This window comes from Carassius auratus, chromosome 22 (genome assembly GCF_003368295.1).
Source record: "Carassius auratus strain Wakin chromosome 22, ASM336829v1, whole genome shotgun sequence".
NCBI lineage: Eukaryota > Metazoa > Chordata > Actinopteri > Cypriniformes > Cyprinidae > Carassius > Carassius auratus.
The window spans coordinates 32,756,101-32,781,442 of record NC_039264.1 but is presented as its reverse complement, the minus strand read 5'-3'; the positions used below and the strand labels follow the sequence as shown (position 1 = coordinate 32,781,442).

Sequence of the window (25,342 nt, the reverse complement as noted above, 5' to 3'; positions counted from 1 at the left end):
TGCAATGCTTTTTTGAGGAAACTGAAAACGACTTCCCCTTGACTAACAAAAACTCTATGTCTATGGTGCAGTATTTGATTTGTTATTTAAAGAGTGCGTTAGTAATACGTATCTACGTATAGTTGGGTCACATTGTGTTTACACTCTGCTTATTACACACACAAGGATGTGCAGCAGCACATAAACATTTTTAAATATTAAAATTAAAAGGATTGCTCTAGAGAAGCCTTTAGACTTTCCTCTTACAAATTTGGACGTGTAAATAGCGAATCGGCCATTGTGCAAGCACAACTGGATTTTAAAGGGCATGGAAGATGAGAATCTGATTGGTTTAATGCATGTTATGTCCAAGACACACCAATGACTCATTAAGAGAGGTACAACCCTTTTGGACAGATCATTTTTTCAATCGTTAAACTAGCATAAGAGGATTCAGACCATGCACTTGGATTGGTAAAATAGGGCCCAACGGCTGATTGTAGATTGAAAAGAATGCAACACGAACACATGGACACTGCATGTTTTGGCTAATTCTGTTGTGTGACACCACATTCATTTGCATTAACGCCTTTTTTCTAAACAAAAAGTGTTTGCAAACAAATTTTTGAGACATTTGAAGTATGAATGTAGAACGGAAAAGGATTGTTTCAACGTTTGACAAATGGCATTTCCATCAGCCATTTCACTAAACATTTTAAATCCTCGGATGGAAACTTGGTTAGTGAGGATGATGATGATGAATATTATAAACATAAACAAAGATGTGTTTCTCACAGGCTGATTTCATCAGCAGTTGGTAGCAGCTCAGTTCTGTCCTCTTCTGTCTTTCTTTCATTCTTGAAATTTGACCTTTTAACTTGGTCATAAACGTGTCTCCTTTTCATTCTATTAAGTCCCACTCTTCTTCATTTTCCTCCTCTTGTTTTCTCTCCTCTTCCTCTCTCTGCCTCCTCTTTGTCCAAACGGCTACACCATCAAAAGCTCCAGCAGCAGCAGCAGATCCAACAATGGCTCCAACAGCAGCTGTAACACCAGGAACTCCAGCAAGAGCAGCACCAGCAATGGCAGCAACAACAGCTCCAGCACAGACAGCAGTCGCAATTAAAACACTGCGAAAAGAATTCACTTGTGGTTTTCTCCCCTCTTCCTCTCTCTGTCTCAACTCCTCATCTCGCAGTGTCCTCTCTATTTCCTCTTGTTTAAATCTGTGAGCATCTTCGTACACCTGACTTCTGTAGTGTCCTCCTCCATTCTGTTCTATCATTGTGTTAGACTTCTGCTGTAGGTCATAGACCTGTTTTCTGTTATTCTGATCTTTATTGTTGAAGACGTGATATCTGCCTCCACACTGATCAACTAGACGTCTTAATGCATTGTTTTTCTCAATGGCTTGCTCCATGGATTCTCCTCTCAGCAGATCTCCGTGAGTGAAGAGAATGATGGAGTATTTCAACACTCCCTCTCCAAACATCGTTTCAATCATCTGAGGAATCTTCTGCTCCTGTTCAGTGATTTTCATATTCACATTAAACACAATGAGAAAAGCGTGTGGTCCAGGACTGGATAAATACATGCTTTTGGCTATCTCTGTCATTAACTGCTTTGTATTCATCTCTGTGCCAAAGAATGGAGGTGTATCAGCTACAGACACTTTCCTGCCTGAAACTGTGGCGCGCTTCTCTGTACATTCACGGGTTACTGCATTTGAGGCACGTGTAGATTTGAACACGTCCTGTCCCAGTATTGTGTTTCCAGCTGCACTCTTCCCGACACCTCTTCTACCCAGCAGCACAATCCTTCTGAATGACTGACTGTCAGCAGAGATGTCCTGGATATTGACTGGAATACTTTGCCAAGGATTTTTGGAAACTGTATGAAAAAATAAAAAAATAAAACAGATTATTAACATTCACGTATTTCACTTTGGAATGTATGTCTTTGCGTAATAGACCTTTATCACAGCCTGCGTGTCATCACATCTGGCTCCGATTAGTAGTGTAAAGAAATTACTTCATGCATCATGGACAGGCACCAGAAAATTTAACTAGTTACTTCAAAACATCAATATTTTATATATATATGTCAGATAAATGGAGTTACAATACAAATATTGCTACAATTCCCTACTATAGGCACTGCCATTAATAGAGACTGCAGCAAAGTTTTAAAAAACATTTATTTTTATGCTACTATTTGAATGCAGAAGTATGATAAAGGCCTATTACTACTTTAACATACTCTATGGTTTCTATACAGATAAAGAGGCAATATCACTAATGCTTAAACAACTTTTGTTTGTTGTATCTTTACATATTTTTTTATGTTTTGACCACTCTTTTTATTGAGGCTAAACATTTCTTAAACGTTATCATACTGGGAAACCTGTGGATACTGTGAGAAAACGAATTAAATATTATTTTAGTATTATTTTTAGCCTAATCCCACTTTGCCTTATGTGAACCCTCCCTCAGAAATAGGTATAATAGACTCACATCTCTGTAAGGCCCTCTGGAAAACTTTCGTTATCAGAGATTTCACTTGGTCACTTGGAACTTTTGTCTTGTTGTTGAACACGTGGAATCTGCCCTCATATTTCTGAGTAAGATTCTTCAAGATTTCTGTCTCATTAATGACTTTATTTATGGTCTTGTTTTCTTTATCCAGCTGATCTACTCTGGTGAAGAGAATCCAGGTGTTTTCAATGCGTTTTTCTTCTAGCAGCTCCTCAATCTTTTCCACGATTTGCTGGTCTTCTTCAGTGAATCTGTCTCCCTGGAGAACCAGCAGAAACACACACAGGCCTGATATACAGTTCTGGAGGACCTCTTTATATTGCCCAAGTTCTTCCTCACTCTCTGTACCAGAAAATCCTGGTGTGTCATAAACAATGACTGCAAATCCACAAACTTCACCAACTTCTGCAGCAATTTCTCGAGTGACAGATTTGTAGCTTTTCACTGAACTAAAAGCTTCTCGTCCCAGTATTGTGTTTCCCGTTGAACTTTTTCCAGCTCCTGTTCTTCCCAGCATGACCAAATGTAAGCACACTTTCGGCATTAAGTTTGTTCCCCCTGTTTTTATCCCACCACCTAGGAATAAATAACATTAACATAGTGTGAGACAAAATAGAACAGTTTGAGTGCATGTATGTATTCTGCCCTACAAAGGCAAAATACCTTATCTCGCTAGAGTGTGAAACTGAGAAAAACGACTTTAAAGTTTTTTTAATTCTGCAGCCAAATTAATTATAGGTAGTACACTGGAAATTCAACAATAAGATGTTTCGGTAATGAAAATTATCTACATAAAAAATTGTGAGCTCAAACTTGGTTTTCACCCCTCTTTTGAAGTTAAGGAACTATTTATATTCTCTCCAAAATGTGAGAAGTCACACCACGGCAAAAGGCAGTAACTTCCACATTATCAATATTTGGTTGCTGATCACCGTTTACAGAATCGTTAAAGTAACACCTGGATAAAATCTAGTGATCATGGGCTGTCTCATATATTGCCTCTAGCAATGTGACTGTATTACGTGTTTTTTATTTTTAATTATAACAAGCAGACTAAAAGTTAAACATGAGTGGATACCAATTCATTTTCTATGCTCAGTAAAGTAAAAGAATGCTAGACATTGCATAATTGCTTTTATATTGATTTGTATGAAATAGCACAATCTAAAAGAACAGACTGATGTGAACACCAACAAATGGGAATAATGCTAAGAATGCTTGAGGATTAAACATCTCTGGTTTAAGTTTTTGCCTGTAGGTTTAACTCCATTGTTAAAGAGGCCCAACAAAGGTTGTACTTCCTTCTCCAGCTGAGGAAGTTTAACCTGACACAGGAGCTGCTGAAACAGTTCTACTCAGCTGTCCTATGTACTTCAATAACTGTCTGGTTTGGTTCAGCTACAAAATCGGACATCAGAAGACTACAGAGAATGGTTTGTACTGCCAAAAGGATTATTGGTGCTCCCCTGCCCACCCTTCAAGAGCTGTATACATCCAGAGTGAGGAAAAGGGCTCAGAAAATCACTCTGGCCGGCGCCTCAGAGCCGCAAATACCAGGACAGTCAGGCAGAAGAACAGTTTCTTTCCCCAGGCAATCTACCTCATGAACAGTTAAATATTCCCCACTTATGCAATAAAAATGTGCAATATCCTTATATTTATCTGTTACCCCTCCATCCTAGTACATCCCTGCACTGGCACCGTAACTTCATATTGATATTGATATTGGCAAAAAAAAAAAAAAAAAAAGGCAGGACGGTGTAACTTAACTTGAGCGCTCCAAACAAAGTGAAAGAGCCGTAACTGGTGTTATACTGTGTTCTGCCTTGGTTTCTCCTGGGCTTTTCGAAGTTATGGTTGAGATGACCCATTATTTTATAAGATACTTATACTCATGATAAAGGATGTCTTGAATGTCCCAAAAATATAAATAACTAATCTTTGACAAAAATCTAAGTTACAGTCTTTTGCCTTTGTAGGATTGACATCCCTCACACCTGATCTTCCTAATTCAGTTGGTACAGCACTACCAATTTATTTCAAACATAATAAAATATAGTTCCACTCAATGTTAATAATAATATTAATTTAATATTCATATTACATAAACAGAAACTGTATCCACTAGGTAAAAAATATATACATATTAAAAATCTATTTACTATTTTCTTGTATTTTGTAATGTCACAATTAACACTCCATTAGTACATAGCTCTGTGGAATACTTGATTCTGATTAGTATGTCGTATATTGGTATATGTAAGATTTTTGCAGTAAAATATCCAAAAACCACTAGAACAGTTTTATATATTTTGCTGACTTGTGTACTAAAATTATCCCAAATGTTTCGAACAATGTTTAAATCCAGAGAAATAAGCAATTTTAATTACTGACATGGACAATGTCCATAGTGTTATTTTGTCACCTGCCAATGATGTCATAACCCCTTGATTTCCGTGAACATGATTTCTGCCCCTGTCCCGTTGGGTTGCTTTGGCTGTGGGTATGACGATGACAACTCCCATGATTCCACACAAAGTCACTGTGTCATCTAACTATGCATTTGTTTGTTTTGAATATGTTTGTTTGAATTTGAATAGGTAAAAATGACATATTGCACCTTTAATAGCCAAAATTGTTTATGGCAAAACTGTAAATTATCCCTTAAATATTCACCTCTTTAAATATTCCTCTCATTGACTTGGAACTGCATCTTGACTCTAACTAGATGTTATGATTGGGTGCAGAGCAGGCAAGGGAGCGGATCCAAATGCAGCAGTTTATTCAAAGGCTTAATCCAAGTCATGATTTGATCTTATTATTATAAAATAAATTACACAAAACAGCACACTAAACATTTTTTTTTTTTTTTTTTTTACAAAATGTGTTCACCAATTTTAAAGAGACATATCATGAAAATCTTACTTTTTTTGTTTGTTTAGGTGCTATTATTGGGTCACCAGTGCATCTACCAACCCAAAAACATGAAAAATAACAACTCAGTATCTTTGTTTTGGTAAGTGTTTTCTGTAAGCATGTGCAAAAACCTACCAATCAGAATTCACTCCCCTACTGACATAGAAAGGCGATCTTATTATAATATTACCACCCCCTTGGTCTTGACTTCCACCCCCTCCAAGTATCTCTTCCAAGCCAGGGCAGGCACTCATTCCCCAGCTTGGGCGAGCAGCTCTTAACACCCTGTTCAGATTTCAGGCTTTGAAGCACATGACAAAGCACAGCATTCTGCTGACACATCTCTCTCAATGCTGAGATTATCATTAAATTGTCTCCTTGCTGGCAGAGCAGGGATTTCTATTTTGGCATAAGACATATCTGTAGAAGCCTGCTCATTCAGCTAGAACTGGGGTTGGCAAGTTCGGTCCTAGAGAGCACCTGTCCTGCAAAATTTAGCTCCAATCCCCCCAAAAAACCCACTGTAGCCTTTGTAATGCTGAAGAACTCGATGAGCTTGTTCAGGTGTGTTTGATTAGCATTGGAGCTGAACTCTGCAGGACTTTATCTCTCTATGACCGAAACTCGCCTACAAAAATATGGTGCAAGAAACCCTTTCTCTCTGGTCTGGAAATGATGACGTCTCAAACCAGGAGCTGTTTTAACTATTATGCTTTACTGAGCAAATTAAACAGAATCATTGCTTCATTCTCTCAGCATATCATGTCCCAGTCGTCAAACCCCTCCTATTATATGAGAACTCAACAACGGAATAGAGTAGAAAGTGCACCAGTGTAGTAAGCTAGAAAGTTCACTAGTACAACTAACCTGAATATTGACTATAACGGTAACCTCTAAATAACAATGGAATACAAACAGACTTTTTACAAATTTTTATTTAAAGAAGAAACTTTTAGCATGCTAATTTACGTTTTGCAACCAGAGATTCATCAGGAATCTTCAGGTGGTGGCCTCCGTTCTCCTCCAGCATCTTTTCGATGCTCTCCAGAAGTTTCTGCACCTCTGACTGATCTCCATTCTTCTGTAGATGATGGTGTGGACATCTGCAGGTCTGCTGGAGAGACTCAACGTCTTCATCGCTTGCATACTCCTGCTCCTCATGCATGAAGACAATAATGGGCCCGGTGGTGGACTTTTGGTCCGAGCACGATATTTTCCACGAGTGATTTGCGCGGTCGCAAAATGCCTGTGTGGTAAGCAGCGGGGATTTAAATGTGTGAACCGCTGAGTTCTGCTTCTAATCGCTGTGGAGTCAAACGGCCGCAAAATGAACGTGTTTTAAAGTGGTCTGAATTGGAAGAGACTGGGAAAAACGGACTTGATGAATTGTTCTAATGGACTCTGAAGGCTGTTATGGTGTTGAATTTCCTTGTCGATTATGTAATGTAATTTGTAATTGTTTTAAAGGTACGGGGTTATGTGCAATGTAAGTTAGGTGGGGGTACAATGAAAAAGGGTGTTTAGAAGATGAGAAATGAGGTCAATACACGCACTTTAAGCAATTTATGAAGTATGATGTGTTTTTTTTTTTTTGGTTGTTTTTCTTTTTGATTTGATCAAAATGATATTTGCAGTCACAAATGGATCCAACTTATGCCCTTGAAGCGTACTGTAAAATCCCTTATTGTAATTGTTGATGAAGAGTAAGTGGATTGTTACACCTTTGCTCCCAGTATTGTGTTCCCACAGAAGGCTTTAACATCTGCGTATGACCCCAGCAAAACTATTCTCATCTTTGTTTTGCCCAGAGACACTGAAATAAAACAAACAGGTTTTGTGTAAGTTGACTGTAATATTACAGTTCCTAGGGGTATATTGGTACACAAAAATTACATTTTATTACTGTACAAAGATTATTTCTTTCTTATTAAATGATGGTTTACTCAAAAATCTTGTCTGTCTTAGAATAAAAGAAAAGTCTGTCAATTTGGGGGAGGAGATTTGAAGTGCTTAAATTTTTGGATGCAATTCACGAGTTCACATCTACGTATATTAATACCGTAAGTTTATGCGTATTTGGCGTGCTGTCCGGGTGGAGGGCTCCGAGCTCGGGATGTGGCCCGAACCCAGAGTACTCCCCCCCGGTTGTGGTAAGAGTAGATGGATCTATAAGTGAGGAGAAATGGGGTGGAGGAGGGATGCTGAAAACCGTCATTGAACAGAGATAGGTTCTGCTGTTATTTATACCTTGTCATGAGTTGATTACTGATTGGTCTCCACTTGTGTTAGTCAGGTTAATGAACTGCGACTGTTCCTCCCGAACTTTGTTATAAAACAGCATTTCACGAGTTCACATCTACGTATATTAATACCGTAAGTTTATGCGTATTTGGCGTGCTGTCCGGGTGGAGGGCTCCGAGCTCGGGATGTGGCCCGAACCCAGAGTACTCCCCCCAAAAACAAGAGAGCAAAAGGACAGCCGCCGGACTACGAACCCCCCAAACGCAGAGATTTGGCGGGCTGACGTTTTTAGAAGTATGGTCGTTTGACCAGGAGATCTCACATTGCCTCTGGCAGAAGTAGAGGAGCAGGCAGGTCCTGTTGGTTAATAGTTGAGGAAGAAGCGGTTACGATGTCGGGAAGACGGGCTCCACCGTCTGCCTGCGAGGTGTAATGATATATTGACTAGATGCGTAATGTATCTGCTGGGAGGCTGAGGCTCGCTGGACAGATAGAGGAAACAAATTATATTCCTGCATTCACTGGAAGACTGGCTCGCTGGATGAAGAACAGAAAGAGATGGATGCACACTGCGTCCACTGGGAGACTGAGGCTCGCTGGACGGGTAGAGGAATGAATAGGTATTTACTGCGTCCGCTGAGACACTAGTGCTCGTTGGACAGACAGAGGAAACCAATAGATATTACTGCGTCCGCTGGGAGACTGAGGCTCGCTGGACAGATATGGGAGACGAATTATGTCCCTGCGTCCGCTGGAAGACTGGGCTTGCTGGACGAAGAACAGGAAGAGATGGATGCATACTGCGTCCGCTGAGAGACTAGTGCTCGCTGGACAGGCAGAGGAAAAATATGTATTTACGGTGTCCCCTTGGAGACTGAGGCCCAATGGACAGTTAGAAGGAATTAGATAATTACTGCATCCACTGAGAGACTGGTGCTCGCTGGACGGACAGGGAAATCAATGGATATTTCTGCGTCCGCTGGGAGACTAGTGCTCGCTGGACAAACAGTGGAAAAATAGATGTTATTGAGTCCGCTGTGAGACTAGTGCTCGCGGACTGATAGAGGAGACAAATAGGTATTTCTGCGTCCGCTGGGAGACTGAGGCTCGCTGGACGGACAGTGGAATGAATAAATATTTACTGCGTCCACTGAGAGACTGGTGCTCGCTGGACGGGCAGTGGAAACGGATAAATATTTACTGCGTCCGCTGAGAGACTAGTGCTCGCTGGACGGGCAGTGGAAACGGATAAATATTTACTGCGTCCGCTGAGGGACTCGTGCTCACTGGACGGACAGTGGAAATGGATGAATATTTACTGCATCCGCTGAGAGACTAGTGCTCGCTGGACGGACAGTGGAAATGAATAAATATTTATTGCGTCCGCTGAAAGACTCGTGCTCACTGGATGGACTTACTGCGTCCGCTGAGAGACTGGTGCTCGCTGGACGGGCAGTGGAAACGGATAAATATTTACTGCGTCCGCTGAGAGACTGGTGCTCGCTGGACGGACAGTGGAAACTAATAAATATTTACTGCGTCCGCTGAGAGACTGGTGCTCGCTGGACGGGCAGTGGAAACGAATAAATATTTACTGCGTCCGCTGAGAGACTGGTGCTCGCTGGACAGGCAGTGGAAACGAATGAATATTTACTGCGTCCGCTGAGAGACTGGTGCTCGCTGGACGGGCAGTGGAAACGGATAAATATTTACTGCGTCCGCTGAGAGACTGGTGCTCGCTGGACGGGCAGTGGAAACAAATAAATATTTACTGCGTCCGCTGAGAGACTCGTGCTCGCTGGACGGACAGTGGAAACGGATAAATATTTACTGCGTCCGCTGAGAGACTGGTGCTCGCTGGACGGGCAGTGAAAACGAATAAATATTTACTGCGTCCGCTGAGAGACTCGTGCTCGCTGGACGGGCAGTGGAAACGAATGAATATTTACTGCGTCCGCTGAGAGACTGGTGCTCGCTGGACGGACAGTGGAAACAAATAAATATTTACTGCGTCCGCTGAGAGACTCGTGCTCGCTGGACGGGCAGTGGAAACGAATAAATATTTACTGCGTCCGCTGAGAGACTGGTGCTCGCTGGACGGACAGTGGAAACAAATAAATATTTACTGCGTCCGCTGAGAGACTGGTGCTCGCTGGACGGACAGTGGAAACGGATAAATATTTACTGCGTCCGCTGAGAGACTCGTGCTCGCTGGACGGGCAGTGGAAACAAATAAATATTTACTGCGTCCGCTGAGAGACTGGTGCTCGCTGGACGGACAGTGGAAACGAATAAATATTTACTGCGTCCGTTGAGAGACTGGTGCTCGCTGGACGGACAGTGGAAACGAATAAATATTTACTGCGTCCGTTGAGAGACTGGTGCTCGCTGGACGGGCAGTGGAAACGAATAAATATTTACTGCGTCCGCTGAGAGACTGGTGCTCGCTGGACGGACAGTGGAAACGGATAAATATTTACTGCGTCCGCTGAGAGACTGGTGCTCGCTGGACGGGCAGTGGAAACGGATGAATATTTACTGCGTCCGCTGAGAGACTGGTGCTCGCTGGACGGGCAGTGGAAACGGATGAATATTTACTGCGTCCGCTGAGAGACTGGTGCTCGCTGGACGGGCAGTGGAAACGAATGAATATTTACTGCGTCCGTTGAGAGACTCGAGCTCGCTGGACGGACAGTGGAAACGGATAAATATTTACTGCGTCCACTGAGAGACTTTTAAATTAATTTTTTTTTTTTTTTTTTTTTATGTTTGAAAACGGCATATTATGCAGAGGCTAATGCGACTGGGAATGTGGGGCATCAAAGCTGATCATAAACCCTTGTTGAAATTCACGTCGCTTATTGTGAAAACTGAACAGCTTATTTCAGTGAAATGGCTTAACATGATGACTTTTTTTTTTTTTTTTTTTTTTTTTTTTTTTTTTATATGGGGGAGGTACAGAAAAGGCTCCTGCGGGAGCAGACACTGCTGCGGCAGTGAGGAGATACGAAAGGGGCTCCTGCGGGAGCAGACACTGCTGCGGCAGTGAGGAGATACGGAAAAGGCTCCTGTGGAAGCAGCTCTGCATTTAACCCATCCAAGTGCACACACGGCAGTGAACGCGCACACACCGTGAACGCACACCCGGAGCAGTGGGCAACCATTTATGCTGCGGCGCCCAGGGAGCAGCTGGGGGTTCGGTGCCCAACTCAAGGACACCTCAGTCATGGCATGGCCGGGCCGTGGCTCGAAACCCACATCCCTAGGGTTAGGAGTCCACTCTCTAACCACTGGGCCCTGAGTTCCCCCTCCTTGACTGTGGGAAGAGTAGACAGGTTAGTAACATTTTCAACCTTTGTTCATTTTCAACCAATGTGGAGGAAGTTTTTTTTTTTTTTTTTTTTGCAGTATAAAATAAGAGGCAAAAATTATTTTACTATTGTAAATATGAGTTTATGACAGCGTTATAATTAAACCTCGGTAGCAATAAATTTACCATTGTCTGAGACGTCATGAAATGTTCTTTAGCATCATGACCATAGAATGTAGTCATGGTTCTGGAAGGTTTAGCATGGTTTCCAGAGATCTGGAGCTGATTCTGGGTAGCTCGGTGGTTTGTGACTGTTGTCTCGTGGCGCGCTGTCTTTAAAGGGGCCGGTCACCTATCACCCCTTTTTTTTTTTTCTCTCTTCTCAGGCGCGTCCGCACCGCATCGAGTTGAAAACATCTCAACTTTTCAGGATGCCGCAGCGCAAGAATATCAGACCGGAACCTGGAAGTTGGTCACCAGATCACGGGGTAACCAGTTGAATTGCATGGAGACACCGGAGAGCGCCTAGATGTTCCTCTGAGGTGCTCGCTCATCGCAGTTGTGCTGCCGTGGTACACCATATCAGTTTTGCAAAGGGAACAAAGAGACATTTTATTTGTCCTCTGTTTAAAGTATTCTCATACTTTTAATAACAGTGGTCTCTGTTTGTGATAGAATGCAACTTCTTCATTCGCGTATGCCATTATGCGAGATGTAAACAGTGTGACGCGTCCACGCATTGCACGCGCGTCAACGTATTTTTGTAGTCGACGTAAACGATGACGTCGACGCGTCATTACAGCACTAATTAGTGGTGGAAATTATGATTCTTTCTAGAGATTCGTTCATTTTCGGTTCATTCACCAAAATGATTAGTTCAGAGATAATTTCTTCGTTTTACACAGAATATGCCAGCAGGTGGCAAAAGAGTGTATTATGTGTTATGTCTTACGTCAAGGAACGCATTCACTTGTTACAAAAACTGATCTGGCTTTATTAAAATGTGTGTATAATCGCGTTCGATATAGGAAGTCTAATTGAGTTGTTCAGATGAACAAAGCACAGGGTTTCTTGCCTAATTAGCATTTTAATTGTTTGGTCAGACAGTTTGTATATTATATATTCACATCCATAAATCGGGGATTAACCTTTCTTTTACGGTCTATGGATTAAACGTGGAGTTGCTAAATATCAAGATGAGCGTATGTGCACAGTACTGTACCTATAACTGCGCTTTGCATTTTCGAGATTGACATGCTAAAATAGCAAATTAACCCAGTTTACTCTAATTCAAATGTTCGCGAACAAGATAAGCTATGTGCCAGTTCATTTAATTCACAAACGACATGTATCCGTTCATTCAGTTCGTTCACGAATGACAAGTGTGCCAGTTCAGTCATTTCACTCACGAACGATAAGATCTCTAGATCTAGTTCAGACTCATATGAAACTCGTTCATTGAAGGGCGTATTCGTTACTACATTCAACAAATCACATACTCTGTCACATCTCATACTCGAAGGCTATCGGCTCGATGTTGAGTAATTCTTTGACAGGATGAACGGTTGTTACCCGGTTCACTGAGCTGCGCATGCGCTGCTTAAAGCGCCGCGCTGCTATGAAGGGAGGAACTTTACTGAACGAGAAATATGAGTCCGTGGATAACATGAACGATTTGTTCGCCTAAAAGATTCGTTCAAAAAGAACGATTTGTTTACGAACGACACATCACTAGCACTAATGGATACATCTGGAACACTGGTTTCACGTTGTAGTATAGACTGTGGAAACAGAGGCTTCTGAAAACTATGAGAATCATTATGCTATGAAAATCATTATGTCTGTAAAACATACCAACCGACGTGATTATGGCAATAACGTTAATTGCAGTTATGGGCTATTCACTTACAAGCAGTTCTAAAGAGATTTACTTGCATGCTTTCATATTACGGTCCTAGAAAAACTTAGAATTTACTCACACTGCTGTCCTGCGGCAAAACGAGGGTATAATGATCACGCCAGTAGATAGTGAAATATGTCCCCAAGAAAATTGGTCCTGCCAGAATAATTGCATGAAACTTGTCTGTAAAACCTCAGTGAGGTTAAAACATGCACGGTAAGGCAGATAATATCTTTGGACATTTCAGTGTGGATGATGACTACCTCATGGCCTGATTTAACAAACTTTAAGCCTCCTTTCCACAGCACGCGACATTTGTACACGATTGTCGCATTTCTCCCTCTCGCGGCAGGCGTGCTTAACTTTCAAACTGGTCGTGCAGTAGCCCTAACTGTTGCCTTGACATGTTCACCATGGTAAAGTTAATAATTTGAATGAATGTAATGTATAATGTATGAATACATCGTCACAAATCAGATTACCCCCTAAATAAAAACAGTAGGTTTTCTGGGGCTAATCACGTAAAAATAATGGTTTAATAATTATTTCTGCCATAATTATTATGAACCACCATTTTACATAAATTATGTTGAAGAATAATGTCAAGGTTAACAAAATATAGGTAATTCTGACCTCGCACCGAAAGATCACATCCGGTCGGGCGTTTGCACACGGCCTGGTCGCAGAAGTTTAAATATTTGAACGCATCCGAGGCTCAATTTGGATCTGAATTTCCACATACATATGTGATCGGAACTCCACGCGGCTCTCGCACTACTTCTGGCCGCAAACCTGTATTTGCCGTCTTCATCTGAAAATGTATTGATTTATGACGCACGGTCTGTGCCGCTAGAGGAGGAGGAAAAAGCCGCGGTGAAAGGCTGAGCCGCTGCGGGAAGTGAAAGAGGATTGCTGCAGTAAGAACTGAGGAGCGGGCTGGTTGAATGCCTGCTGGTGCTGCGATTCCAGCGCTCAAAGAGAGCCCGGTCTTGATCGGATCAATTGTGGTGTCAAGCGAGGCGAGCTTGAACTTTGCACGGTCTATTGGCCACGACGTGTGGCTTGGCAAGAAGAGCAGCTGTCGCGATGACGTTTGATGGTGCTCAACGGCCGTGTTTAATGATCATGGTCAGCAAAGTAGCAGATCTGAAAAATCGCCGGTATGGATCTCCTTGTTGGAAGGAAAATTTCGTCTGTGATAAGATGACGGACAGCGCAAACCGGGATGCTGAAAACCGTCAATGAACAGAGATAGGTTCTGCTGTTATTTATACCTTGTCATGAGTTGATTACTGATTGGTCTCCACTTGTGTTAGTCAGGTTAATGAACTGCGACTGTTCCTCCCGAACTTTGTTATAAAACAGCATATGTTAGCAAAATATTGTGGGATATCGTTTGAATCACTGCACTGCCATTATAACCCAGCTAACACAGTTACGTTGTGACGACGTAACTGGACCAGACCATATTCGTTGCAGCGACATCCCAAATAACGTTCCAGCGACGTAACTTTGTGATTCCCATATCCGTCGTGGCGACATTATAGTGGAACGTCGCTGGAACGTGATGAGTACGTCCCAACGACCAAACTGTCACGTTATGAGGATGTTCCTATAAAATACCATATTGGTCTCAGCGACGTACCACATAACGTTCCAGTGACGTAACTCTGTGATTCCCATATCCGTCGTGGCGACGTTATAGTGGAACGTCGCTGGAACGTGATGAGTACGTCCCAACGACCAAACTGCCACGTTATGAGGATGTTCCTATAAAATACCATATTGGTCTCAGCGACGTACCACATAACGTTCCAGTGACGTAACTTTGTGATTCCCATATCCGTCGCGGCGACGTTATAGTGTAACGTCGCTGGCACGTGATGAGTATGTCCTGACGACCAAACTGGCACGTTATGAGGACGTGACATTACAGGATCATATTGGTAATTCATATTTTCACCTCACCATTACCTTGAAATACATAAAGAACTAATAAACTCAATCCATCTCTGGTGCAAAAAATAAACCTTATGAAATCTAATTGTAATCTAATTATAGGGGATTCATAGTTAATACATTAATTACATACATGCAATGCAAACAAATACAAAAACATTACATTCTAATATAAAATAGACAAAAACACACTGCATTCATTCACAAATCAATATTTATTCAGCACTACTTTGTACAAATACGAAGCCAAAACATTTTGAACATCGCACCTGTTCTTTAACCATGCAAAATGTTACTAAGTTATGAGCACAGAAAACTAAACACATCAATTCATAGATTACACAATATAAACAATAGAACATTTTTGTCTTAAAGATGGGGAGATGGTTAATGACGTTATTAATGAAAATTAAAAATAATTATCAGTAAACTTATTGATACAACATAATTTAGTGCAACAAAAAATACATGATAAATAGATATGAAACAATTCAGCAGATACTGCACAGAGATACTGCACAAAGTAAAACTGTGAGCGTCGTATATGAGGCTTCTGGTATAAATGTCTGGTGGTGATGTGCTTTAATTACACGACATGCAGGAAAAAATTTAGGCTAATTCATGCGCACGATTTTCTATTTCATTCCCTCGATTTGCTAAAACGTGTACACTATTTATACATCAAGAGAACAAATTAGTAAATTGTGCATACGATTTAGCAAATCAATGAAATGTAAAAGTAATCGTGCATGTTTTAGTACATAGAGGGAACGAATTAGTAAATCATGGACATGATTTCTTTCTTTTTCTTGCATGTCATGATCAGGGCTCTGTGCTCACTATCAGAGGATAAAACTAAACAATATAACAATTACCAAAGAACCATAATTTTTGAGCTTCTCAGAAGAAAAACATTCATAAAGCGTAAAGATATGAAAAATGAACAATATAGAGATTTCTAGCATCTCTCCTGTATTATTTGTCCCACCCGAAAAAACAAAGTTTTTTAAGAAAATGAGCATATCGACTTTCTCAGAAGAATCTGTGATCTGTGATTACTGACTGTGGAGAAGACTCTTTCAGACAGTGCTGAGGAGGCAGAGTTAGGTGCAGGACAGCTGATAGAGAAGAGGAAGAGGGTGTTTCTTACCCCAGCAGCAGAAGACAGGCTCTTCTGAGGGAAGGACAGGAGGCTTGATGCAGTGTTTTGCTGTAGAACAAGGCTTCTTCTCAGCACCTGATCTTCTTCATGAAAGAGTTCCTCTAGTGTAGAGTCACACACTCAGATTTCTTGCAAACTGGAATCTTTTAATAACATTTAGCATATTATTGTAGTCATGTTCATTGTTTTTATCATAACACATGGCAAGCTTATAGAAAATTGTTAAACGTGTTCTTCCTCCTCTTCTTCATCCTGGGCCTGCTGTCAACATCCTTCTCTGAGCTGAAAGGGAGGATCATCTTGTTAATGTTGCTCATGTATGTTCACAACCAGTCAAAAATCTGGAATCTTTTCTTTATGGTTTTCAAGAGAAGTCTCTTCTGCTCACAAAGGCTAGATTAATTTGATAAAAAAGAAAATTTAAATTGTAAAAAAAAAAAAAAAAAGAAAACAGAAAGAAAGAAATAACAGTTTTCATACTCTTTTTTTGAATATACTTAAACATATTTATTGAAATAATTATGATGCAAAGCTGAATTTTTCAGTAACTTTACTCCAGTCTTCAGTGTCACATGATCTTTTTCATATACTGATATGCTGATCGGGAAACATTGCTGATTATCACAAATCAGTGCATTTACATGCACCTAATCACATTATTGGCGCTATGATCAAAGTGTGCATCTGCTCATGACGTACATGATGTCAATCACATCTGCAGTTAGCTTACTACGGTTGTTAGTTCCACTGAACTCTATTGGTAACGAAGGAACTTTTTGAACAAAGTTGGTTTTAGGGAAACGCACCCCATATTAGAAATGATGGGGAAGAAAACTTAGCATTTCTGGAAAGTTGAATTTTTTCTTCATTATTATTTTATAAAACACAAAGTTCAAAACATTGAAAAAAAGGTAATCTTTTGTAAAATTACAAAAGTCTTCTCTACCACTGGTTTTCAATTTTATGCATTCTTGCTATTAGCCAAACACCCCCCCCCCCCCCCCCAAATAAAATAAATAAAATAAATAAATAATAAATAAATATAACTGTAGTGTAGACAAAATGTTTGGGCAGCACAACTGTTTCCAACACTGATAATAATCAGAAAAATGTATTGAGCAGTAAATCATCATATTAGAATGATTTCTGAAGATCATGTGACACTGAAGACTGGAGTAATTAATGCTGAAAATATAGCTGTGCATTATAGAAATAAATTAAACTTTTAAAATATATTTAAAACTTTTGACCAGTTGTGTACATTGCCACATTTAAATGAAAACTCAACTTGTAATAAACAATGCACACATTCTCAAAGAACTTACATTCTGGTGATTACTTCCTTCCCGCACTGCTGTCAGTTCCCTTCAGTCATTCCCAGACCTCCTTGTTTTTAATCTTTCCCTCAAATCTACAGAAACAAACATCATTTTACAGACAATTTGGATAAGTCACGAATTGCAATAGTTATATAACTATAATCACAATGCTAAATTATATATATATATATATATATATATATATATAATTATAAATATATATTGAATCGGCACACAAGTATCGGGATAGTATTGAATTGGCAGATTAGCGTATCATCCCAGCCCTTGTTACTACAGTCAAAACAATGAAACTCTCTTCAAGAGCGCACAATAACTGATATTTAAAACTGTTAAAAGAAAAGGCTCAAAATATTGCACACATATAATACACAACAATATCTCTTCCTTTGGTGTTTTGAATATTTCTATGAGTAATGCTACACGCTGTGACTTTGTGTTGCTTCAAGTGCATCATTCTGCGCACTGGTTGTGTTTACGCGATGCACACTGTATAGGAGCCATACCCTTTCGTATTATAATACATTAGCACAATGATAGATTCTTGTTCTGTCCCATCTACCACATGTTGCTGCCTTCATTACTGTGCTATAAATTTAAAAGAAATGTATTTTACACACACATACATTATACACACACACACACATATATATATAGACGGTTTCAACGGCAACAACATAAACAAACGTTACTGCACATGCGCGCTTTTGTGGACCTAACCTAACCGGTAGACTTCCAAATAGAATCAATAACAACAGCCAAGTCCCTCTAGAGTAGATATTTTTTGATAACAAACAAAATATGTTTGCTGCGTGGATCAGGCGGACTTAATGAAAATGCAAATTCATCCTTTGCCAGCAGATGTTTTAAAGCATAGACATAAAGTGCGAGAAATAGAGGTTTCCCCAGTAACAGCTGTAAACGAAGCAGAGCTGGTACGCTCACACGCTGCTTTATCAGGCATATAACATGCAAGTCTTCCTTCAGAAATACAGCGATATAAAAACACCTGTGCCTCGTTTTGATATTTAAACATAGAAATGTTAGGAATTATTAAACGTGCAGTACGTAACATTACTCATGTTTATTCAACGAAGCCTTTTTGAAAATCGATCAGTTTTAAAATTGTCTCCAAAAATAAATAAATGTATGGGAAACATCCCGCAGCACAACCACCTGAGCCCAACTTCAGTCTACTCATCACCTTGCCTTTAACTGCGTTTGTAGAAGGCACTGCAGCCAGACCGATATACACAACACAGACTGGAAGTTAACTTGGGTCCAGGCGCGTGCATCCGATGAAACTGTCTGATATATATATATATATATATATATATATATATATATATATATATATATATATATATATATATCAGTTTGAGACCAAAGGTTTGGACACACCTTCTCATTTAAAGAGTTTTCTTTATTTTCATGACTATGAAAATTGTAGATTCACACTGAAGGTATCAAAACTATGAATTAACACATGTATATATATATACACATACATACACACACACACACACTTTTGCACATCCTGTCATACCAGTGACTGGGTGTTACTGCAATAGACTTTGCAGCATTAAGGTTAACGATTAATCGATTATTTGATTGTTAATTTAAACGACGATCGATCATGGAAATGATTGAAAATTGACATCCCTACACAGAAGTATAGAAAATTCTACATTGATTTAAAATTTTTTTTGCAAAAAACGACACTGATATCAGATCAGAATTACTGTCTCTTCTCATAGTGACAGCCAATCACATTAGTTTTCTGGTATTGCATGCACTCGATTGGCTTGCCTCTGCGCTAGGGTATTTGCATTAGATGTTCTGACTGGAGGACGGCTGCATTGGCGCTTGAGAAGTCTTCAACTTCTATTTAGAATTAATTTCTAGAATTAATTTCACCATCCTTGATGTCACTTCATTTAAAAGTAAATGAGAGGCGTTGACGCCCCGTGTGATGGGGCGTTATATGTCTGGATACCGCTGCACAAATCTTTCAACAACGAGAAATGTAGTTCCAGCACGGCCTTACAAAGTATTTAGTCTTGCCTGAGTGATGCTGAAACAACCAGGTTTAGTTTTTCACCCAGGAGAAACTGCTTCCTGTGGAACAGTCTCCATGAAGAATGATCTCTTGATCCTGGATCCTTGCTGCCATCCACGCAGAGATGATTTTGATCATGTACCTTATGTAAATGTTTTCAGTACCGAACAAGTCAGGAACCAAATTAGTACCAGTTCTTGAAACCCATCTCTACTTGTAATAGTTGTCTTGTTGCTGCTGCCCAGAATGTCTCTTCCCCTGATGATAAATATATGTGTTCATTTTAAAGCAATAAATAATACATTTAAATTACTAGGTGGTAACAAATATATTTCCTTATAAGGAACTCACTGAATCATGGACTCAACTGGTGGTTGTCAGGCCCTAAAAAAGTGAACAATTTGTTTACTTTTTGTGAAACGAAAGTATCAGATCAATTTGAGAATTAAACTAGCATTAAAAAGCATGCATGTGAAAAACACCATCAACACCAATAATGAACAGATGACAGAATTTACAAGCCTGCCACTTGAGGGAGAAAAGGGGAAATTATTAATCCCACATAACCTTACACTGAACATGATTTCGGCAGCCTCGGTCTAATTAACGTTAAACTTTATATTTAACGTTCTATCGGTTTATATTCAAGTTCACAGCATGGCTAGCATGAGCATCATCAAGCTCGAGCAGCAGGTATTCAAACAAACTAATTAACGTTACTACGGTTAAAAATTTAATTATTAGAAAGTTAACACTGTATAGTTTATAGTGATAAATTTCAAATAATTTAAAACAGGTAAGGTTATATTCGATTTTAACAGTTAACGTTACCGTTACCTTAGACCACCTCTGAGACTGCTTTTGAGCTAATTAACCAAACAGAGCATTTATTTATTAAATTGAAAGAGAAAACCTACAAAAATACAAAACACTACTCCTCTTTGATGGCATTTAACGTTATATCAGTTAAAATCTATGAATAAAAGTAGATTTATAGGACTTACCTTTCCTCCGTGTCCGTCCGCTGGAAGTTGACCGTTACAAAATGATGGGCACGCGCACGTTGCGCACTTCACTCAGAAAGTGACGTGCGCTGCTAGTTTAAGGTTTAAATGTTAATTTGTCCCGTACTCTCTTTCATTAACAAACATTATCACCATTTGCTAAGTAAATTGTTTATTTTATTGTTCTTAAACTGATGGCATATATATATATATATATATATATATATATATATATATATATATATATATATATATAATTATTTTAACATGATTGATTATTTTTTTTGTATATTTCCCAAAGAATATGCTGTTCAAATGGTATCTTAATAATAATAATACATCTAGTGCAATAATATTAAAAGTTATCTGAAGACCAGCTGACCACGTCGCTACATCCCCAATGGGACTAACTAGCGACCTCTTTTGAGTACGTGCCCACGACGTTTCTGGGAAGTTAGCCAAGATTTAAAAAAATGGAACTTTACCACGACGTCCTCACAACGTTGCCATAAAGTAATGTCACGCTGACCAAATGACGACTAACTGGCGACGTCCTCACAACGTTCTGTGTTTGCTGGGAATCCTCTCTGTCTATCTGATGCACATGCATGTGTTACAATTAATTCAGTCAAGTCTGTTAAGTTAATCGCTGCTGAGAAGAATGATCAAATTCTTCTCCGTAAAGGTCAAATTCTGCATTCGTTATGAATTTAGTTATGAAAAAATTGCATGGTCAAGCCGCATTACAACATATTTTTGTGATTGTGAACGCTCATCGGCTCTTGCCTGCTTCGTCACAGATTGAGACGTGTCATGTTTCAGTCACTGTACATTTGAAATGGGAAATGCACACCTATTTTCATCAATTAATCACACAAAATGTTTAATATATCGCCAGAAAGGATCGCGACTGCAACTCATATTCATTTGAACTACTTTTGGTACTGCTTTAGACATTTTCACAATAAATAAATTTATTTGACTATGCTTCTCTGTCTGTTATGCTTTTCTTCATAACTGTACGTAGATTTAAGAAATGTTTATGGGTAGGTTTAGTGGTAGAAGTAGGATTATCGGCTCAAAATATTGTTTTAATGCTATACTGTTACTAAAACGGTCCTTTTTTCTACACATTTCAAGGGTAGAGTAGGGCACACCAGCTTTATGATTTAGTAACTGCTTCATATAAAGCACATCTTCCACTCAAGACATCTTGGATCATGCACTTATCCAATATCAACTCAATTTTTGTCTATTCTTTTTCAGATTTGCTTGCAACATGAAAGTATATTGATATAAAAGCATAACCAAAGAACCAGCTTTACATTTAAACCCAGAGTATGTCTTGTATAAATCTGCTCCGTCTTTAAAACAAGTAACGGCAGTTCAAATAACGTCACATCTTTAAGTTCTCTTTATTTAAATGCAAATCTCACTGTGTGGAGGTCGATGTTTGCTTCCTCTTCTATGGAATGAACTGTCCTCATCTTCTTCTGTTAAAATAAACAAACAAATATTATTATTACACAGAATGATGTTTTGAAGAAATATATTACCGCAACACAAGCTGTCCATTATAGCAAGCCATATAAACAATATGCACTTTCAAAGAACTGCTCTATATAAAAAATATGAAATAAACAGACTCACCAGACTGTGATGATGATCCACTCCCGTCTGCCATCTTCACACAATTGTAATTTTTGTACAGTGAAGCACTTCAGATGACAGGAAACAATCGTTTTCGCATTACTGTAAGGCTGTATGTTCGTGTTAAATCAAAAGGTCTGTTTATCGACTCAGAAACAGGTTGAACAAGTCTGTGTTCAAGTCCGTGTTTGGCATACATTCCATACAACGCACGATGCTATCACTGCAGTGTGGTCTGATCTGATGTCTGCCTGTGTAATATCTATGCAGCAAGTTAAAGTGCAGTGGCTTTTAATTGTAATCTTCTCTGGTTGATTAAACTTGATCACCCAGGTGATATAAGGACTGTCAACTCAAGAAACACTATTCACATAGAATTCTGATAAAAGCTAGTTTGTGATTTTTCTAAACTCCTAAATTGTGCATAAGACTTTAAAACTTTGCCGCAACCATTTTTTCTCTTGCTCTGGCAGCCTGACAGAAATCTTTGACGAACCTCTGCTAGAAAAGTGATTAACGGTTGGAGAGGAGTGATATAAGGGCTGCTGTGCTCTGTTTCCCCAATGTGATGACAGAGTCCCTATCCAGTACCCGAGATGAAATGATATTGAAACCTTTGCAATAATGTAATACAATCACAAGGGACAAGACTGGACAAGTTTGAACTGTTCAGGAATTTTCTCAAAACAGGTTACTTAAACACCACATCTTACTTTAAAGGAACAAAATGTAAGATGTATTAGAATATCCAAAAAAAAACAAAACAAAAAAAAAAAACACTTGCACAGTGTAATATATTTTGTACAATTGCGTACTTACTTTATGTTACCGAGAATTTGTAAATTCTGTAAAATTCACAAATTTAAATAGTCCTCTCCCTAGCCATCATTACGGACCATGGTAAGCAGACTTCGGGACAAAATAATAAAAAAAAGATGATAAATATCGGTGTGGAGTTTTTGAGATGCCGAGAGCTTTGCAAACAAAAGTAAACTTGAGAGAGACACGGCTCTTGCGTGTGCTTTATTAGACAGGTGATCAAATTTACAAAAAACGATTCAATGTTATATAGCTCAACACGATGAAATGTTAGAATATCATCATGATATTCTAATGTTGATCTAGCTTATTGCTAGTCTCATACAGCCAACATGGCCACCGTACGTTATGTCCTTTGGACGGGTTTGCTCCTGAACCGGACCGCCCACCCTGGCAGCACAGAGTTTGTTTGACTCATCTTCTTGAGCCCCACATGACCCGAGTTTCAGCCCCTGGAGCTGCATTGAGTTCTAGGAGCCCATCCAAATGACCATAGCCTGTGTCGATGTATTTGTATAATGCTTTCAAAACACAGATAATTTCAGAGTTGCATTAAAAAAGGGCTATACTGTTACGTCATCCTGCTTTAAAGGCATAGGTCACCCAAAAAAGTGACCCCATGATTTGCTCCCCCTCAAGCCATTTTAGGTGTATATGCCATTCTTCTTTCAGACGAACACAGTCGGAGTCATAATACAATTTATCCTGGCTCTTCCTGTCGGGTCTCGGGTCTAATCACCTGCCTTTTTGGTGTGTGTGTGTGTAACCTCATTAGTCTTGCGCTCCGTATTGAGGGCTGTCTCAGCCGCCGCCACAAACAACGGCAAACTCCCGCCCCATGGCGCCTCCTAGAGTCCTCTTCAGCCAGTTCAGCCGGCCGACAGCCCTCAGAGAAGAAGCCCATGCAGTTGGGTCATTTACGGCTTACACCACAACAGAAGCAGGAGCGTCCGTCGTCGGGGGCGTGTCTATACTGCGGCGGGGGAGGTCACTTCGCTCTTCACTGTTCGTTAAAGGGCCAGGGTCCACCAGTGAGGCGGAGCGTCCTGGTGGGCACGGTTCTTAGTTCAAGCTCTCCTGCTGCACAGACTCAGCTGCCGTTCCAACTCTCCGTCCAGAGTCAATCTCACGCTGGACTCGCCCTTGTGGATTCAGGGGCTGAGGGGAACTTCCTCGATGCTGCTTCTGCTCAACGTTGGAGAATACCGCTTATTCCTTTGGTTAGTCCCGTATCAGCATGGTCATTAGCTGGCCGTCCCCTCACCACCATCACCCACATCACCCCCAAGTTAAACCTTCATATTGCTGATAGCCATAGCGAGCTGATTGAGCTGTTTATTATTGATTGGTACAGAACACCTGTCCGGTGTTCCTGCGGAGTACCATGATCTTCGGGCAGTCTTCAGTAAGGCCCGGGCCACCTCGCTACCCCCGCATCGCCCCTACGACTGTGCCATTGATCTTCTCCCGGGCTCTTCTCCGCCTAAGGGTCGTTTATATTCCCTTTTGGGTCCTGAAAGAAAGGCCATGGACAAGTATATACGTGAGTCACTTCAAGCTGGGCTCATCCGCCATTCCTCCTCTCCCGCTGATGCAGGTTCTTTCTTTGTTCAGAAGAAGGACGGCTCCCTGCGCCCCTGTATTGATTACAGAGGTTTGAATGACATTACTATTAAGAACATGAACCCCCTACCTTTAATGTCTTCTGCTTTTGAATTATTACAGGGAGCTCGCATCTTCATCAAGTTAGACCTGCGCAACGCCTACCACTTGGTGCGCATTCGGGAGGGGGATGAGTGGAAGACGGCGTTTAACACCCCTTCGGGACACTACGAGTACTTGGTTCTTCCGTTTGGTCTTACCAATACTCCAGCCGTTTTCCAGGGACTCGTCAACAGCGTGTTGGGTGACATGATCAATCAATTTGTCTTCGTGTATTTGGATGATATCTTGATTTTCTCCCCTTCTCTCCAATTACACACCCAGCATGTCAGACGGGTTCTCCAGCAGTTACTAGAAAATCAGTTGTTTGTCAAGGCGGAGAAGTGCGAATTCCATGCTGAGTCAGTTACGTTCCTTGGCCACATTATTTCTACGGAGGGGATCAAGCCAGATCCCGCTAAGATTGCCCAGTGGCCGGTCCCTGACTCCCGGAAGGCTCTGCAGCGATTCCTGGGTTTTGCCAACTTCTACCGGCGATTCATCAGAAATTTTGGTCAGATCGCTGCACCGCTCACAGCCTTAACCTCCACTAAGGTGTCCTTCACATGGAACCGGGAGGCGCAGGTAGCCTTTGACATTTTAAAGTCCCGTTTTGTCTCTGCACCTGTTCTGTTGGTTCCAGATCCTGAGGCCCATTTCATTGTTGAGGTTGATGCTTCGGACGTCGGGGTTGGCGCAGTGCTATCTCAGCGTTCCCTCCACGATGGGAAGCTCCACCCTTGTGCATTCTTCTCTCGTCATCTCAGCCCT

The 25,342-nt window shown here is 40.4% G+C and overlaps 1 protein-coding gene across 1 annotated transcript; it reads right to left on the bottom strand.

Moving 5' to 3' along the window:
- Positions 1-880: 880 nt before the first annotated feature.
- Positions 881-3,224, bottom strand: LOC113040592 (GTPase IMAP family member 8-like). The gene is made up of 2 exons (XM_026198894.1): positions 2,493-3,224; positions 881-1,905 (listed from the first exon to the last, which is right to left on the bottom strand). The coding sequence occupies exons 1-2, from the start codon at positions 3,055-3,057 to the stop codon at positions 881-883; spliced, it is 1,590 nt and encodes a 529-aa protein (XP_026054679.1). The 5' UTR covers positions 3,058-3,224.
- Positions 3,225-25,342: the final 22,118 nt, after the last annotated feature.